This window comes from Eublepharis macularius, chromosome 7, assembly GCF_028583425.1.
Source record: "Eublepharis macularius isolate TG4126 chromosome 7, MPM_Emac_v1.0, whole genome shotgun sequence".
Classification (NCBI taxonomy): Eukaryota; Metazoa; Chordata; class Lepidosauria; order Squamata; family Eublepharidae; genus Eublepharis; species Eublepharis macularius.
The window spans coordinates 139,694,289-139,713,337 of record NC_072796.1 but is presented as its reverse complement, the minus strand read 5'-3'; the positions used below and the strand labels follow the sequence as shown (position 1 = coordinate 139,713,337).

General features: G+C 45.2%; 1 protein-coding gene across 1 annotated transcript in view; it reads right to left on the bottom strand.

The window, feature by feature from the left end:
* The window catches only part of ADGRB1 (adhesion G protein-coupled receptor B1), a 357,612-nt gene that overhangs the window by 53,772 nt on the left and 284,791 nt on the right, over positions 1-19,049 (bottom strand). Inside the window, exons 23-25 of the mRNA XM_054985938.1 lie at positions 15,475-15,625; positions 8,822-8,891; positions 341-407 (exon numbers count right to left, since the gene is read on the bottom strand). Of these exons, the coding sequence (XP_054841913.1) occupies positions 341-407; positions 8,822-8,891; positions 15,475-15,625 (288 nt within the window). The remainder of the gene's footprint in view (positions 1-340; positions 408-8,821; positions 8,892-15,474; positions 15,626-19,049) is intronic.

Sequence of the window (19,049 nt, the reverse complement as noted above, 5' to 3'; positions counted from 1 at the left end):
AGGAGGGATAAGACTGTAACTAATAAATGTATTAATAGTAAGTGTTTTGGCATCACTTTAGCATAGCATCAGGCCTCTGTTACTGCAGCATATTCAAAAGACCAACATTTCCCAAAGGACTTCATTCAGAGCAAGCCATTGCTATGACAGTCACTCTCTGAATTTATTCAGAACAAAAAATCCCTATGGAGAAAGTACTTTAGCTCAGGCACTTTTGCCTTCCTCCAGGGCTTATATCTTCTTGAAAGTAGATTTGTTTAGGAAAACAGACTTTGGGGGCATTGAAAGCATGGGGAATGCATACACAGGGAAAAGAAAGTGCAGAGGCAGGGTCAAGTACCAAAACAACAGCAGCCGCGGGTCCCACGAAGGCATAAAGCAAACCTCCTTCCAGAGACAGCCAACAGCTAGGAAAGAAAGAAGGAGAACAGAGATGTCAGATCAGGGGCAAAACTCTCCCGTCAAAGGCACAGCATGGTCATCAAAGAAGCACATATCAAAAAGATGGAAATCAAACCTAAGGAGAGTTCATACCAAGGAGGAGATTAATTGTAGGGCAGGTACTAGTGTCAATAAAGCAAAATATATAAATGTGCAGTGTGGCATCTTACAAAATAAATTTGGCCCAGTGAGGCCAAGACAGCAGCGTCACACTGCTGTCTTCCAGCTCATAGGTGTGGCTGGTTTTCTCTCTAAGACAGTTCAGATGTAATGTGAAGCCGTGGGGTGAAACTAGGAAGCTGTCTTACACTGCGCCCGAACATTGGTCCCCCAGCTCAGCACTGCCTCTTATAACTGGCAGCAGCTCTCCAGAACCTTCCACTATATAAAAGGCAAGCCGTATTGGCGATGACTCACTTTTTATCCTGGTGCAGTGAGTCGTTGGCAACACGGCGATGGAGAAGCCTGGAGAAGCAGCAGCCATGGAGGCAGTGGGGCGCACTGGCACAGCTCTGCAGTGGTAACAGAGCGGTGGGGAGGCTCAGTATACTGCCGGGCCAGCCTTCTCTGTCGCTGCAGTGGCATCGATGGAGAAGCCCACCCCAGCACCACACTCCTCCCAAGCCTGTTGCTTACACAACAGACTGGGTTGCTAGTCAAGCGATAAAGGACATTCATGACACCTTCAACAGAAGACCTTTTAACTGGACGTTAATAGTGGAATACCAAAATGTGGATGTCTTAAGATATAGACATAACTATAAATACGATTGACCACTGTCCTAGAGAAAAATATCTCTTTAATAGAGGCTTAACATATAGAAGATATATTAAATCCCTATTAAAGTGATAGAGTATTTTTTGACATCTCTTAGAGGGATGAGACATATTTGAACTGGGTAGCTGAATCTTTTAACAGCACGGAGGTAAATAATATCATCTGGTTAAGGATCAAGGTGGGTAGCTGTGTTAGGGCCAAGCTACAAGTCACTTGTAGCTTGTCCCTTAGTCTGTCTGTAGCAGACAGACTTGTAGCTTGGCCCTTAGTCTGTCTGTAGCAGTAGAAAAGAGCAAGAGTCCAGTAGCACCTCTAAGACTAATGAAATATGTGGTAGGGCATGAGCTTTCATGACCCACAGCTGCTGTGACTCACAAAAGCTCATACCCTACCACAAATTTTGTTAGTCTTAGAGGTGCTACTGGACTCTTGCTCTTTTCTACCACCTGGTTAAGGCCTTCTTAAAGGTCCAGGAGATTTTTTCTTCAGGCAGTTGGTTGGCAACTCTATCTATAAACAGAGATGGGAGCACAGATAGGAGATGTAGGGAGCAATCCTAAATAGGTCTACTTAGAAGTAAGCCACATGTTATTCAGCAGGGCTTTTTGCCAGGAAATTAGAGTTGCAACCATAATCTGGTAGGAAAAGAAATAGAAGGGAGGAAATCCATCTAGGCTTAATCTTGCTAAGCTATGACACAGTTGTACCTGTTTTAAGATATAATAAACCAAGAACACAACTACTCAACTATGTCCCCTTGGCCTTAGTATAATTAAGCTAACTTCTGATAAATGTGATCGCTTGAGACAGGCCACTCCGTCAACTGAAGTCTTTCAAACCAGTGTCTGAAACCATACTTTAAAATGGGTGTATTAACCACAGGAAGCCTTTGTGATGATTTTGTGTAATGTACTAACAGCTTGGCTTAAACCCAGCCTGGTCCCGAGTGCTGTCCTTGCATGCTAACGGCTTTAGAAATGCCTGGCCAGAGCAAAAGGGGATGAAATCGAGATACGTTGTGGCAAACTAGGATTCAAATGATCCGTTGTGAGTCAAATCCTAATTTCAGAGATTAACCATCATTGAAACAAGCCATGGTTTTACATTATGTCTGAAGTGAGTCTCACTATTGGATTGATAGATAGGGAGTCAAGCATTGAGAAGGAGGCTGGGAGAGGAAGCTATAGCCACAGGGGAGCTGCAGAAATTGGCCTTATTTGGTATATTTTTACAATGCTATTTTAAGAAGAGTTACTCCAGTCTAAGCCAGTAGTAACTCTGGGGTAACTCTGGAGTAACTCTGTTTAGGATTGCACAGATAAAGTCTCAATGCAATATTCATTGCTTGTTCTTAAATAAGGTAAGTCATATTAATCCAGATATATGGCGGGGGGGGAGTGTACATAGTGTGCATAGATTATTGGAGAGAGGGGTAGATTTTCCACCCACAGTAACTTAGAGGATTTCTCAAATTAATTTTGCAATTTGAACAAGTGCAACTTGGAAGTGCTCAGTTCTTGTATTATTATTTTTTCACCTCTCCTCCCCCCTCCCCCCCGCCCGGCCCGGTATTGCCATGTGCACACTGATAAAACACTATTAAAAGAATATTCTTGCCTCATGCATTATCGCATCAAGAGCACCTTTTTGCAGCATTTCATCGGTGCGCGCGCATACATCGGGAGTGCAGAAAAGATGCAAATGAGCTATAGGAAGTGAAAGTTCTGATTACAGAATTAATTTTAGAAATAGTAGTTGAAGTGAATTCAAAGACTGGTACACAAGGCAGAATGAGCCAGTGGGACAACAGAGATGAGAACGGGTGAAGTCCATTCACAGAAAGTGTCCTTTGTGTAGCATATGACATTTCTAAAAATAGAAGTAGGCTGTAGGATAATAGAATGGAGGGCACATTTACAAAGAGAACAAGATTGTAGTTTAGTGAATGCATTATCTTGCTCTTACTGTATTGTTTTCTACTTTTGTAATTCAATTTTTGCACTGCTTATGACGTTATCATGTCTAGTACTCTATTTTTTTTTTGTGCATTATTTCTAACTTTGGGCATCCTCCAGTGAAATCCTAAGAAGAGTTACTCCAGTCTAAGCCCATTGAAATCAATAGGCTGCCTGAGATCAATCATTTTCATCTTCTACTGTCTGCACTTTATGGGTTTAAGATAGTATCTGAGATAGATATTGATATCTATTTATGTACATTTGTATTAATTGATTGGTTTTATCTGTTTTAATATGTGTTTTAAATCTGTTTTTAAATTTTTGTTGTGAGCCACTCTGAGTCTGCGTACAGGGAGGGCAAGATATAAATCTAATAATAAACATAATATATAAACATAAACATAGACTGGAGTAGCTCTTCTTAGGATTTCACTGTTAATCTGGTTGCATTTTCGTTTGGGTGTCTCATGCTATTTGTATTGCTTTTCACTGTGTAACCCACCTTGAGTCTCAGAGAGAAAGGCAGGTTATAAATGAAGTAAATCCATAATAATAAAAGGCTCCATTGTCTGTCTGTCTGTCTGTCTGTCTGTCCATCCAACTCCATGGCACATATAACTCGTCTGTCTGTCTGTCTGTCTGTCTGTCTGTCTGTCTGTCCATCCAACTTCATGGCACATATAATTCGTCTGTCTGTCTGTCTGTTCATCCAGCTCCACAGCACATACAACTTGTCTGTCTGTCTGTCTATCTGTCCATCCAACTTCATGGCACATATAACTCGTCTGTCTGTCTGTCTTGCTGCCTGTCCATCCATCCGTCCAACTCCATGGCACATATAACTCGTCAAGTCCATCTGTCGATCCTACTACATGGCACATATGACTTGTTGTCTGTCTGTCTGTCTATCCAGCTCCATGGCACATACAACTTGTCTGTCTGTCTGTCCTTCCATCCAACTCCATGGCACATATAACTCATCTGTCTGTCTGTCTGTCTGTCTGTCTGCCTGCCTGGCTGTCCATCCAGCTCCATGGCACATATAACTTGTCTGTCCATCTGTCTGTCCACCCAACTACATGGCACATATATCTCCTCAGAAATTGAAACTAGGAGTCTCAAAATTGACCACCACCTTCAAGACGATCATGAGAGTTGCAACCTGAATGGATTTGAAACAACCTGGCCCACAAATTCCTCAGGACCCCACCTCTTTTTTTGCTTTGGGATCCATGGTTTGGCAGGCATAACTCAACCAAAATAAAGTCTTAAAATTGGTGACGAGCTTCATAATGGTGGTGAAAGTTGCAGTGCCTGGAACACCTTGTGTGGTGTAGTGGGTAGAATATCACACTAAGATCATGGTTCAGACCCTCCACTCTACCTCTGAAAGTTGGAGGCAGACTTTGGACCCCTCACACACTCTCAGCCAGACCTACTTCACAGGGCTGTTGGGAGGATAAAATGGAGGACAGCAGAACAATGTCAGCTGCTTCAGGTCCCCACCAGGGAGAATGGTGGAGTATGAAGTTTGTTATAATGCTAAATTTGTGATTCACCAAAACGGGATGGGTGCTGTCACTGTTGCTTCATACAGTATGGCTGCAACTCTTTTAGCAGTATTCAGCTACTGCTATAGATAGGGTTGCCAAATATCAGGTGGTGGCTGGAGATCTCTTGGAATTTACAGCTGATCTCCAGGCCACAAAGATCAGCTCCACTGGAGAAAACGGGTGTTTGGCAAAGTGGATTCTATGGCATTATACCCTGCTGAAGTCCCTCCCCTTCCCAAACCTCATCCTCCACTGGCTCCACCTCAAAAACCTTCAGGAATTTTCCAACCTGGATCTGTCAACCCTATCTATAGCAGAGAGCCAGTTCAGTGTATCGTTTAAGAGTGGCAGGACTCTAATCTAGAGAACCAGGTTTGATTCCCCACTCCTCCACTTGAAGCCAGCTGGGTGACTTTGGGTCAGTCACAGCTCTCTCAGCTCCACCCACATCACAGGGTGATTGTCGTGAGGATAATAACAACACACTTTATAAACCACTCTGAGTGGGTATTAAGTTGTCATGAAGGGCAGTATATAAAATGAATGTTGTTGTTATTATGGTGAGCTCAAGAAGCTATAGAGTTGGTTAGCAGAGTCAGCAGGGATAAAATTTATTTCATAAATTACGTAAATTTCCAAAAAGTTACTTTTCCCCAGAATGATTTACATGTATTAGATTTCTGGAGGTCAGTGGAAAGTGCGCAAGAATACTCCCCCCCCCCCAAAAATGCTCCAAAATATTGCACTTGGTTGCCTTTGTTTCTCCCCTTTACAGCTTAATTTCCACTGGTCCTCTTGCCTGCTTTTCCACGACCATTGGGGATCTCCCATGTGGACATCTGGAGTCCCTAAATTCCGTCCTGACATTGTTGCTGAGTTTGCTGAGTTATTCAGCTTGGCATTCTCAGTCATTTTATCTTTATGAGCATCTGCTCCTCTTCATATCTATGCCAACAGAATGCCCCTGGGATCTTTCGCTAGCCAATGTTCCCAAGCAACGTTTGGAGGAATGAATCTCAGTGATAGAGCACAGAGCGCATTCAGGCTACTAGAGTTGAGCACAGACTCTGATGAAACGGAATCGAACTCGAGTTCAAAGCAAAGGCCACTTTGTTGCCACCGCTCTGCCTAGAAAGTCCTGGAATAATTTGCACCAGAGCTTGATGAAAAGTAGAATTCAGTCATGACCCACTTCCACTATCAGTTCAGAAAGACGGGTTCCAATCAAGGTGGCTTTGTCTGTTCCACGTAATTTGTGGAATGGAAACACCAGCAATTCCCATATTTCTAAACTAATAACAAAGAATGTTGGGCAATAATATGGATGCAATCATAAAACAGCAAATTTCCCAGTAAAAAGAAATGTTATCCTTATTGGAATATTCACCGGTAAAGATTATTATTGTTCATAATGAACTTTGACCCTATGTCCACTCCACGACCACATGACGTATGGAAACCTAAGAACTCAAAAGCAGCCCTGTTGGATCAAAACAAAGATCCATTTAGTCCAGCCATTTTTTTCCTTAAGTGGCCAATCAGATGCTTCCAAAAAATGCAGGGTCTGAAACAAACCATGCTCCTTCACTCTTTGGGCTTTTCCGAACTCTCAAATTATTCTTGATTTTCTTAGCAGACAATCTACAAACACTGGAATCAGTTTGGTTACTGTTCTGTACATCTGCCGACCCTTGGCATTTTAACAGTTGTGGAGTCAATTTATGTCTTTATCACATGCCCCAAATAATCAGGATGTTCAAGCTAGAGAACTGCCATTGTCAATGGCATCATTGGTGACCTAACAGCACTCCTCCCCGTCTTTATTTTTAGTGCATGTGTAAGTCCCTCCCCTAGGTTTTTTTGCATTTTTTTCACGTGCAGGACTCTTTGATTAGCCCTCTGTTGATCAATTGTCAGGGTCAACCTGAAAGAGGATTAGCTTCTTTCTTACTATCAGATCAATGTCCCCACACTACATAGACAGTTGCATTGTATCTCTCAATTGCTATTTGGATTAGGGAGTATATGGTTAATTCTTCTGTTGACTTATTTTGCTGTATTTTGGTTTCTGCCCTGCTTGATGTAAATTGTTTTTACTGAATGCCAATAAAAGGTTGCTGACGATGATGCATTTAAAAAAAATCCTCAATTTCATAATATAACAATCTAATGTTGTAATCTGCATCTTTCACTTTTTAAAAAAGGAAGACGCTAGCCCCTGCCATTGAGGAGATATGCCTTTCCCCTTGTATCTCAGAAACAGAAAGGGCTAGAGAATTTTTTTTTTCAAAATGAAAGCTGGGGATTCAGAGAATCTGCTGCATCTGTTATTATGATGTCAGGTCATTATAATGTTATAAAAATGACCTTTTTTAAAAAGACGGAAAGCAAAACCAAGAGGGGGAAGGAAGGAGGGAGGGAGGGATGGAGGAGTGGTTTGATGAGGACAAATCGTCAGAAAGTGGGGTTGGAGGTGGGTGGGAGTGAAAAGGACAAACTAAACCAAAAGAAATATTCAGCACAAGGAACAATGGAGACACAGAGCGGGACCACAAGTGACCCCTGACACAGGTTGGACACTTGCCAGCTTCCCTCAAGTTTTGATGGGAAATGTAGGCAGCTTGGCAGAATGTTGGACAAGTGACAGTTGGAAAGTCCATTGGACAGCAGTCAGAGAGCCAAGCTGCAAGACCAGGATGCCTACATTCCCCATCAAAACTTGAGGGAAGCTGACTAGTGTCCAACCTGTGTCAGGCGTCACTTGTGGTCCCGCTCTCAGAATCAGCTTAAAAAGATACAGCGAGGTAAAAGTGATGTCAAAAGAACTGGAGAAAGAAAACAGGGAAAATAACAATAACAACAACAACAAACCAAAGTGAAAACTAAGGGCCAAAAATGTGGAAGGAAATCAGGAGATCAAGAGCCAGAAATTATGCCCCCTCCAAAAAAACTCAGTGTGGAAGAGCCCTCTGTCTTCTGGCAACTAGAATACTACTGCCTCTGAACATGAAATTTCTAAGGGTAGCTTTTATCATCAGTGACAGTGTTGCAGTTATTGAGAAGTATTAAACAAGGAAATAATCACTGCCAATGCTGTCAAAATATACTGGCTTCTATCCTGCCGTTCCACTTAGCCAGGTCTGACACCTTCTTCCAGCCTAGGCAGATCCTTTCTGTAATAGAAGAGGTTCAGAAGAAACTTGCACTGTTCTTTGGCAATATAACATTGACTTTCTGAAGAGCCAAAACCAATGTGGCTTGGAAGAGCTTGTGATTAAGAACTTTGGTATTTCTTACAGGGATAAAAATGGGGATGGGATATTGGATTGGGCATGAAGCACTGAAGGACTGGTTTTTAACTTTCCCCCATACCATTTTTCCAACCTTGGCCACACCCTCCACTAGAGATGTTATATTCCCCAAGGTAAAACAATACAGTTTCCCTACAGTAGCTTTATGCCTCCTTTCGTTGCTCAAACAGCAGATTCAAGGGGAGGGGGTGAAGGGCGGGTGGCACAGTGGGCAGTATCAATGACTCTCAGTCTAGTACCACATTCCTTATCTGGGCTGGGAGCTGCCTGTGGCTGCTTTTTGCATTTTTACAAATTGCAGCAGACCGGAGTTATGGAACTCTAAGGCCATATAAAGTTTGATGCTAATGCTAGATCTTGCAGAACCTCCTTCGTTGCACACTCACAAAATCTGAAGGAAAATCCTTGAAGCTATTCTAACATAATGATTAAGTGGTTGGAAGGAAGGAAGGAAGGAAGGAGCAAGCCACAGGCCACCTATTGGACTAGTTCTAGGGAGTCCTGGCAGATTTCCAGAAGAACTTCTGTTCAGGAGAGTTGCTGTAGCATAGTGGTTGGGTTGCAAATCAGCACTCTGATGGTTCGAATACCACTCCTGCCTTGGGTAAGCCACTCTTCTCAGCCCAGCTCCCCAGCTGTATTGTGGGGGTAATAATAACACTGACCTTGTTTACCATTCTTAGTGGAGCTCTGGTCTTTCTAGAAGAGTGGTATGTAAGGGCAGTTATTATTATTTAGGGGACAAATGCATCTCAAGCGAAAAAGAGTGAAATTACTCACTAATTCACGGTGCCGTACCCCTTGGCTTTTGTGAATCCCACGGAGATCGCAACCACCAGGGCTGGCAGACCTAAATGGAGTAAAACATAACAGAAAGAGTTACTTGCAAAACGGTTTGTTTTCCTTTGGGAATCTGCCTCTCCTCTTCAACCTTGCCTACTGTTTGATAAAAATGGGAACTCCTTTCCTTCTTCACCATGCAAACCACAAAGATAAGTATTTTCCAAACTGGCAGTTTGGAAAATACTTCTATTGCTACCACCACCACTGTTATTTCCACGTAATACTTTCAGTTCACAAACGACATGGCATTTTATTTCCCACCCTGAAGTAGGTTAAATTGAAAGGGGGGGGGGGTTGAATTTTTGGATTTCTGAACCTAGAGTTTGTCCCCTGCCGCCAATAGCTACACATAAAATAAACATCTTAAAAATCATTTAAACATTAATGAAATCAAGTGCTTTCTGCTATCAGAAAAATGCCTAGAGAAACCCCCTTTCTCTTTCATCGTTTCCTGGAGTAAAGAGTGCTATCAAGTCATAGCTGACTTATGCTGACCTTCTGGTGGAGTTTTCAGGGGAAAACAAGATAAGATGAATCAAGAGCTTTGAAAGGCAAGGAATTTGTGCTGGCTCTTGCAGGGGGTTCACACACTATTGGATACTGCACTATTGTAACTGTTCACCTCCTGAATTTTCAGCTATGTGGAGATCCGAATCTGGAAAAAAATCCAGGAAGTGAAGTATTAGGATTGCACAATGTCCAATGACACATGGAATCCGCCTAAAGGGGGCAGGAAGCCAGTAGAAGGATTTCAGGAAGGTCTGAGACACGATGCAGTGATGGGGGAGGGCAGATGCTTTTGGCAACTGAGGGGAAGAGCAAGGCTAATGGGCCAAAGTATGAGAATAGAAGGTGGGATGCAAATCTGGACGCCTTTTTGCCAAGGAATTATTCACGTTGCAGGAAAACGTCATTCCTCCTGCATACAAAGCATACTTATCTTTCCCACAGGGGAAATGCAATCACACCCCACCCTAAATAGTATGCTGCTGTGCTAGTACGTGTGGTCTGTGCTGTAGTTTCACAGACATCTAGATCTAATCCCTGCAAACACATGGCCTCTCCCCCATTTTATCCTTACAACAACCCTGCGAAAGAGGTCACCAAATTTTCAACCTGGGTAAGATCTGGGAAGACAATTCTGACTTCCCTGCCCGCTCTAGTTTTTCATGACCCGATTTATGATTCTGTGGGTCATTTTAAATTGGTGGAGAGTGCCGTCAAGTCATAGCTGACTTATGGCGACGCCTGCTGGCGTTTTCAGGGCAAGAGACAAATTGAGGTGGTTTGCCACTGCCTGCCTCTGCAACCCTGGTCTTCCTTGGAGGTCTCCCATCCAATTGCTAACCAAGGCCGACCCTGCTTAGCCAGGGCCAGATCTAGCGCTCCCGGCGCCCGGGGCAATGCTTGCCGGCCCTCGTGCGCACAGCGCGCACACGCTCCTGACGCGGTGTGCCGGAGGCAGCGCAGGGGGCTGGGAAGCTGCTTTGCAGCCCCCCACGCTGTCTTTTGCCTGCCCTGTGGGACAGGGGGCGACCGGCTTGCCGCGCGCCCTCTGTCCTGCGGAGCAAGCAAAAGGCAGTGCACGGGGGCTGCGAGGCTGCCCACGCCATGTGCCTGCCCCGCGGGACAGGGGGTGGCCGGCTGCCCCCTCTCCTGCAGGGCAAGTGAGTGGCGTGGGTGGCTGCGCTGCCCTTTGCCTGCCCTACAGGACAGGGGGTGCACGGCAAGCCGGCTGCCCCCTGTCCCGCAGGGCAAGCAAAAGGCAGCGCGGGAGCCTGTGAGGCTGCCTGTGCCATGCACCTGCCCTGCGGGACAGGAGGTGGCTGGCTGCCCCCTCTCCTGTAGGGCAAGTGAATGGCGTGGGTGGCAGCGCTGCCCTTTTCCTGCCCTGAAGGACAGGGGGTGCACAGCAAGCCTGCCGCCCCCTGTCCCACGGGGCAAGCAAAAGGCAGCGTGGCTGCCCATGCAGCCGCCTGCACGCTCTGGGAGCTGCTTCTGGCGCCCCCTCCCTGGCGGCGCTGGGGGCAGACTACCCCCCTGCCCCCCCTCTAGATCCGGCCCTGTGCTTAGCTTCTGAGATCTGATGGGATCGGGCTCACCCGGGCTATCCAAGTCAGGGTCATTTAAAATTACAGTACAGAACAGAGCATTTCAATGTGTACTTTTTTTTAATTAGGTTAAAGCTAACAGGGAAGAAAATTGATTCATTTGAAATGTGGGGCTGGAGGAGAGATTGCGGATGCCGTGTACGGCCAAAAAGACAAAAAAAGTGGGTTCTCGATAAAATCAAGCCTGAATTCTGCATGGAAGCTAAAATGACAAAACTGAGGCTATCGTATTTTGGTCACATCATGGGCCTTTTGAAGGTCTCTCATTCATTGGATCTCCATAAGTCAGGGCAACTTGACGGCACATAACACACACAAACTCTTAGCAAGTGGTGGGGATGTGGGCAGATTCACTGGTGAATCTGTTTATCCTTTACTGATTTTGGGGTTTTTTTCTCCCACTGTATTCCATGTTGAATCGCACTGAATTGTTTTCCTCTTTGCTTCTGCTTGTGTGTTCTTTGGGCGGATATTTTCAGAACGCATTAGGTATTGCCGGGCTTATAGAAAAAATGTTAAACAGTAATTCAACATGGATTACAGGAGGTAAGACTGAAAGCAAATAAATTAAAGTCATTCAAGACAATAAGCCAAAGCAACAGTAAATAGGGGGATGTCTCTGGAGAGAAAAACCCCATCTCAGAGAGCGGCGTAATGTGCCCGGTCTGAGCTGGGACATGAATGCGTGACTGGACTCACAGTCAGATGAACATTAGGAGACTCACCTTTAAAAGCACTGGTTCATTTTCCATGCCAGTGGAAAGGGCGGGGTTTTTTTTTACCCCGCTTGAGCCAGAGAAAAGGGGCAAAATGTTCTCCACCTCCCTTTCTGCTGGGGAAAGCAGGGAGGGAAGGAAGACAAGAGCTCCTTCTCACCCCTCACAGGGGTCTCTTGCAATGTAGAACAAATGAGTACTTTTTTAAGTTAAGTCCCCTGATGTATGTCTGACTGTAAGTCCAGTCGTGCATCTGTTTCCCCACCACATAGAATCATAGGGTTGGAAGGGATCTGTAGGGTCATCTAGTCCAACCCCCTGCACAGGGCAGGAAATTCACAACTGCCTCCCCCTACACTCCCAGTGACCCCTGCTCCATGCCCAAAAGATGGCAAAACACCATCAGGATCCCCAGCCAAAATAGCCTGGGGAAATTGCTTCCTGGCCAGGCATATTCTATAGTTACACCCTACGTTCATCATTTAAAGTATTGGATTAGGACCATGGGTTCAAATCCTCATTCAGCCATTAAATTCTTTGTGATCTTGAGCCAGGCGTATTCTATAGTAACCCCCTAAGTGCATCGTTTAAAGTATCGGATTAGGACCGCGGAGATCTGGGTTCAAATCCTCCCTCAGCCATTACATTCTTTGTGATTGTGATCCAATCTTTCTCTCTTTCAGTGTAACCTACCTCACAGGGTCCTTGTGATAGAAGAACCATGTATTTTGCCCTGAATTCGTGTGAGAAAAGGTAAATATGTAATTGATTGGTAGAGAGGGGTCCCATTCAATTTGCAGCTGAGAGGGGGCATAGTTTCTCCAGCTTCCTCCAGAAAAAAAAAAAACCCTGTATATTGTAAATTATCACATCAAGGAAAGGTTTGGTGTAAACCTTTTCCCTGAACGTACTAGCTTTCTGCATGCAGGGATAGTTTAATCTAGAGGCAGTCTAGAGGCAGTGCTCCTAAATACAGCTGGCTGCCTTCTGACTGAATCAATATTGCCCACCATCCTCTTCAGAGTGCAGGAATTTAGTTAAAACTCTAGAACCAAAGCAGGACACATTTGAAAAAAATCTATTTGGGATTAGTCTATTGTAGAATATCATTAGCCTGAAATACATTGTAGAATAACCTTAAACATTGCTTACCATTTTCCTTCTCCCCTCCATCCCCTTAAAGTCCACTCTTTGATCCACCCAACATGGACTATACTGTCCCTTCGCTCTTCTGGATTCAAGAAAGTCTCTTTGTCTCTAAACCCTGTTCTGCAGTTTGGTGGGCTGTGCTGATGGCATCCTCTCTGCCCAGAAGCCTACAGCAAGGCAGGGCATGGGCATCAACGCTCTGCCTTTAACCTTCTAGTACATTTATGTGCAAAGCAGACAACTCCTTTTAAATTCCCTAGGGGATTCCAATCTAGGACACACCACCCACCAGGGTAATGCCAGAGGTTAATAGATATACTTAGGTTATGCCAAGAAAATAGCGGTAGGAATGGTGAAGCCTGCATTCAGAGTAGGCCACAACGGTAGGAACAGAAGAAAACATATGATAGACTAGCAAATGAAGTTTGTAATCTGCAAACACAGATGTCTGTTCCTGGGTACTGGAAATTCCCACCCCAGAACCCAATTTAAGCATGGGATTGTGTAATACAATACCCACAGTCCTACCTGCTAGAGGACTGCACTGCACTATGTCCTGTTTTTACTATTAAATTCATAACAAGAGTGATTGAAGAGGACATTTCTCAATGGCAGGCCTCAGCTTCAGTCCCTGCTATCTGAAGTTAAACAGATCTCTGGGAGCAGCACTGGACAAGACCGCTGCCTGAGCTCTGGGACAGCCACTGTTCGACACAACATTGGACTAGATGGGCCAATGGCCTGACTCATAGTCTTTCTACACAAGACGCCTCGGGGTGTGTTCATCGAGTGTAGGGAGATGCAACATTAGCAGGGAAGAGTAGTTTAAAAAGATAGAGCAGGTGGAGATCACTTCTCAGAGCTTCGCTACAAGTGACATTTTACACGTGAAGGGCACTTGATCATTTTTGCAAGTCTTTCTGGGAACAGAAGTCCCTCTCCCCCACCCCTTTTCCTTCTGTTCCTTCCCCTCTCTGTTAGAATGGCTGCCTGAAGAGATAGAGAAAGCCTACGGCAACAGCAGCTTTTGCAAATCATCTTTCTCGGGGGGGGGGGGGGATGCTCTGGAGAAAGCTGAGAAAGTTGCAGCTGCCCGCCCCCAAAAATCGTTGAGAGCAGGCTTGTGACTGGAAGAACAATTTGCAAAAGCTGCTGTTGCCGCAGGCTTTCTCTGACTTTTCAGGCAGCGATTCTAACAGTTCTAACAGAGAGGAGAAGGACACTAGGACTTCACCGACATGTCAGCTTTCTTCAGAGCATCCCCCACCCCCCCAGCAAGACGATTTGCAAAAGCTGCTGTTGCCGTAGGCTTTCTCCATCTCTTCAGGCAGCCATTCTAACAGAGAGGGGAAGGAATAGAAGGAAAAGGGGTGGGGGAGAGGGACTTCAGTTCCCAGAAAGACTTGCGAAAATGATCAAGTGCCCTTCATGTGTAAAATGTCACTTGTAGCGGGGCTCTCAGAGGGTTTGTTAATTTCATCTTCGCCTCCCAGAAGGCTCTGTCAATTTCACTTTTCCAGTCTAAAACTGTGTGGGATTGCAACTAGAGGACAGCAAGCAATAGAAATGGGTTGGAGCTGCCTTCCAGGTTTGGACCTGGAGAGGTTATCATGGGCTGAAGTTTCCCTTCTGGCATTTCACAGCCCCTTCACACAGCACCAGTGTACAGCAAAGCCTTTGCCCTGCCACCGGCTCTGTCTTTTTAAACTACCCTTCCTGACTAACATTAAATCTCTCAATATATGTTCTTCACGTGCTAGATGTCTTGTATAGAGAAACTCTCAGTATAAGGCTGCTTGTATGATGTAAGTATGGGCTGTGGCTTATATTTTCCAATAGTCAAGACATCCTGGGCTACTAGACAACAATTTTGAGAGAAACCTTAGCCCTTTTCAGGCAAAACATGTGGGTAGAATAATCATGCAAAGGGGTATGGCAGCAAGTTTTATTCAAGACTTGCAAGCCTGTATAGGAATGTTTCTATAATAAAAACAACAACAATCAGTTTATATACTCGCCCTTCAGGATAACTTAATGCCCACTCAGAGTGGTTTACAAAGTATGCCATTATTATCCCCACAACAAAACACCCTGTGAGGTGGGTGGGGCTGAGAGAACTCCAGAGAGAGCCGTGACTAGCCCAAGGTCACCCAGCTGGCTTCAAGTGGAGGAGTGGGGAATCAAACCTGGCTCTCCAGATTAGAGTCCTGCACTCTTAACCACTACACCAAACTGGCACATATGCACATTTAAAGGCATATATAAGTAGTTCGTTTATTTAAATTTTGTTGGTATTTGGCATAAGTTGTTTTGGAAGGAAAGTGGGATAAGAAATGCCAATAAATAAACAGAAGACAGAAAGAGAGAAAGGAAGTTAGTTCTCTGGTGTCAACTGGGATCCAAAGCAAGACAAAATAAATGCAGAAAACAGAGATTGGAACCACAGCCTGATTGCAAATACACCCCATCTCAGCATTGCAATGTAAATTAAGAAACTTCTTTGGCTTCATGGGAGTGAAATTCTGCTCTTGTCACATGCAAAGCCCTCCATCGGCATCACTGCTCAGTGCCTGTCATATCGCTAATCGATCAGGTTCCTGCCAGCAGTCCTCACCCCATCCAAGACAGAGGAAGCGTTTGCGGATGATGCGGTTCCGTAGCCTGCCCGTCACAGCCATGTAGGATTGCCAAGCCTCCGTCAGCACCCAACAGAAGGAGGAGAGGAAGAAAAAGTGCAGGAATGCTGCCACCAAGGTACAGATCACCTGGAAAGGGAGAGAGAAAGGGACAGGTGTCAGAAGAGAAGCGAAGCAAAGATCAGCATTCACACAGAAGAGGCAGGGAGCATAGAGAGTCAACCCCAAGCATCCCAAAGACTCTAGGCATCTCAGTGACAGGATACACACACGCCATGATCAGTTATCTATCTACATGTCACATCTCACCATTCTTCTAAGGATACACAACAACACCCAGTGAATAGAGGTGGGCACGAACCAAATTACGAACCAAAGCTCGTCACGAACCGAGCCAGTTCGTGGCTTGCGAACTGGTGGTTTGTGGGAGCTCATTTCTTACAAACTATGACAAATTTTAGCCCGGTTCGTTTGGTTTGTATTTTGGTTCCTTACTACAGACAGCCTGGCACCGATCAATCAGTTTCCTAGGCAATTGGAGGGGGATGGGCTCTCTGTAGATCTTCTGCTGACCTGGAAGTGACCTTTTCATGAACCAAACAAACCGGTTTGCAAACTGGGGCAAGTTCTGAAAGTTCGTGGTTCTTGGTTCATGAACCATGATGAACCACGAACCGAACGAACCACCATTTTTTTCAGCTCATGCCCACCTCTACCAGTGAGCTTTGCAGATGAGTGGAGATTTGAACGTGTCTCTCTACCGATAGTCAGATACTCTGACCCCTAAACTTGCAATAACTCTAACATGCTCATTTGCAGTGAACACATTCTGAACCAACTCTTTCTGAAGTTCACAACCATCACTTAAAATCCGGCTGGGCTGCCAGGGGCCAGATAAAGTGAGCATGGAACTACAAATGACTTGTGGGGTGATGGTGGGACATTTCTCTGTAGGTATATACAGATGAAACCTGTCTGAAATAAGCCTGAAGTCACTGATGGATCCTACGGTACATCTTCTCTACTCCAAGGGAGACAGGACCATCCTTGCTCATTTGTCAGGAGAGGATTTGGGACAGGGAAGGCCCCCATATGCAAGTATAAGTGAGAGCAGAGATGAAGGCAGGCACATCTAACACTCTGGAGATCACAGAATTATAGAATCACAGGGTAAAAAGGGATCTCCAGGGTCATCTAGTCCAACCCCCTGCACAATGTAGGAAATTCACAACTACCCCCCTACTCCCAGTAACCCCTGCTCCATCCCCAGAAGTTGGCAAAAAACCTCCAGGATCCCTGGCTAAATTGGCCTGGGGGAAATTGCTTCCTGACCCCAGAGTGGCGATTCATATTACCCTGTGTATGTACGAAGGGGCCACGAGAACTAAGGGCTGGTGTAGCCCTTCCTACCTCCTCTCTCAAGATCTGCCCAGGTTCACAGAATCAGCATGGCTGTCAGATGGCCATCTAGCCTCTGTTTAAAAACCTCCAAAGAAGGAGAGCCCACCACCTCCCGAGGAAGCCTGTTCCACTGGGGAACCGCTGTAACTGTCAGGAAGTTCTTCCTAATGTTTAGCCGAAAACTCTTTTGATTTAATTTCAACCTGTTGGTTCTGGTCCAGTCCTGAGATACAAACCAGGATATTTGCTTTTAAACCAATTCAATAGGTGCACATATCAGCTGCCTAGGGATGTGGTGGGTTCCCCCTCATTGGCAGTCTTCAAGGAGAGGCTGGACGAATCCTTCTTGGGGATGCTTTAGGCTGTTCCTGCATTGGGCAGAGGGTGGGACTGGATGGTCTTTAAGGCCCCTTCCAACTCTATAATTCTACGAAATAATATCCTATCAGCTTCAGTCCACCTATTTTGCTCCCTGGAGCTATAATTGTACTCCTGAGACATAAACACACATCAAGGCGCTCTTCCCTCTGCTTTCAGAAGTGAAACCTTTCTTGTCCTTTGAAGCAGGCAGAAATGCTTGACCAAGCATGATTTACTAGCAATAATGAAAAGAAAACTCGGCTGCCCATGCTACAGGGAGAGTCGCCTGTTCCCTTTGTCTAATGTGACCAGCAGCAATAAATATGCATCTTTTTATGTAGCCTTTTCATCTTGAAAGGGTCTTGCAAAGAATAAGATGGACGTTGTGCGCTGGGTGGATACAGGAGGAGGGCAAGGGGGCAAAGGCATCCTAATCAAACAGGCAAATAAACACCAGAGCTGCCGTCCCCCCCTCCCCTTGCTTTTGCAAGTTTGTAAATAAGCCTTTGACATCAGTGAGATGTTGTTACTAAGTGGATAGATCCCCACAAAATTCATGGGCGACTGGCATTGATAATGAACTCCAGAGGGAAGGACAGCACCCTTTTGGGGCGCCGGACACATTTTTGTAGGTGGGAGGTGTATTTATTATTTTTATTTACCTAGACATTTACACTCCGCTTTTTTTGCCAATACGGGCCCAAAGCAGCTTACACCGTCATTGTCCTCTCCTACATTTTATCCCGACAACAACCTTATGAGGTAGGTTAGGCTGAGAGGGTGATTGGCCCAAGGTCACCCAGTGAACTTCGATGGCAGGGTGGGGATTTGAATCTGGTTTACCTAGCTCCTAGCCCAACACTCTAACCACTATACCATACTGCGATGAGCAAGGGAATAAAAAGGAGGCCCAGATCCCAAATCCTTCTCACAAACAGTGGCATTTAGTCTTCTGAATCCAAAGCTGTCAGTGGTTGGGTCTCTCTATCTATCTGTCTGTCTGTCTGTCTGTCTGTCTGTCTCTCTATCTCTCACACACACACACACATGTGCACATCATCATCATCATCATCATCACCACCACCATCATCATCACAACAACAACAACATTAGATTTATATACTGGCCTTCAGGACAACTTAACGCCCACTCAGAGCAGTTTACAAAGTATGTTATTATTATCCTTAGGACAATCGCTCTGCGAGGAGGGTGGGGCTGAGAGAGCTCTGAAAGAGCTGTGAGTGACCCAAGGTCATCAACCTGGCTTCAAGCGGAAGATTGAGGAATCAAACCCGGCTCTCCAGCTTAGAGTCCTGCCGCTCTTAACCACAACACCAAACTGTCTTGGTACATTCTGCAGCTGCTTTGGAATAGAAGTTGACTATTGGAGAAAGAGATTTGAGTGCACAAATAGCACAACTCACTTGGAGTCCAAATTTCCTCTTTCTCATGGTCACTTTGGACTTGGAGACAAAGGGCTCCTCTATCGCAGGAGAGGAATGTCACTGTATTGCCTGAGAACAAGCACACTGCATTCCTGCCCCTGTTTTAAACCCAGTCACTGGGCAGAATTAGTGCAGCAGTAGATCTGTGGATGTGACACCCACAGCCAAAGCATGGAATGGGGCTCAAGTCTTCAGTTCTCTGCCTGAAGACTTCTAGCAAGGGAAAGACCACTGTCTACCTAGGCAACCTATTTCATTGTTGAATCTTTTTTTATTGTTCGAAGTTTTCCCCCCCCTAATAGTCACCCCAGATCTGCCTTCCTGCAACTTAAACCTCTTCGACGTAT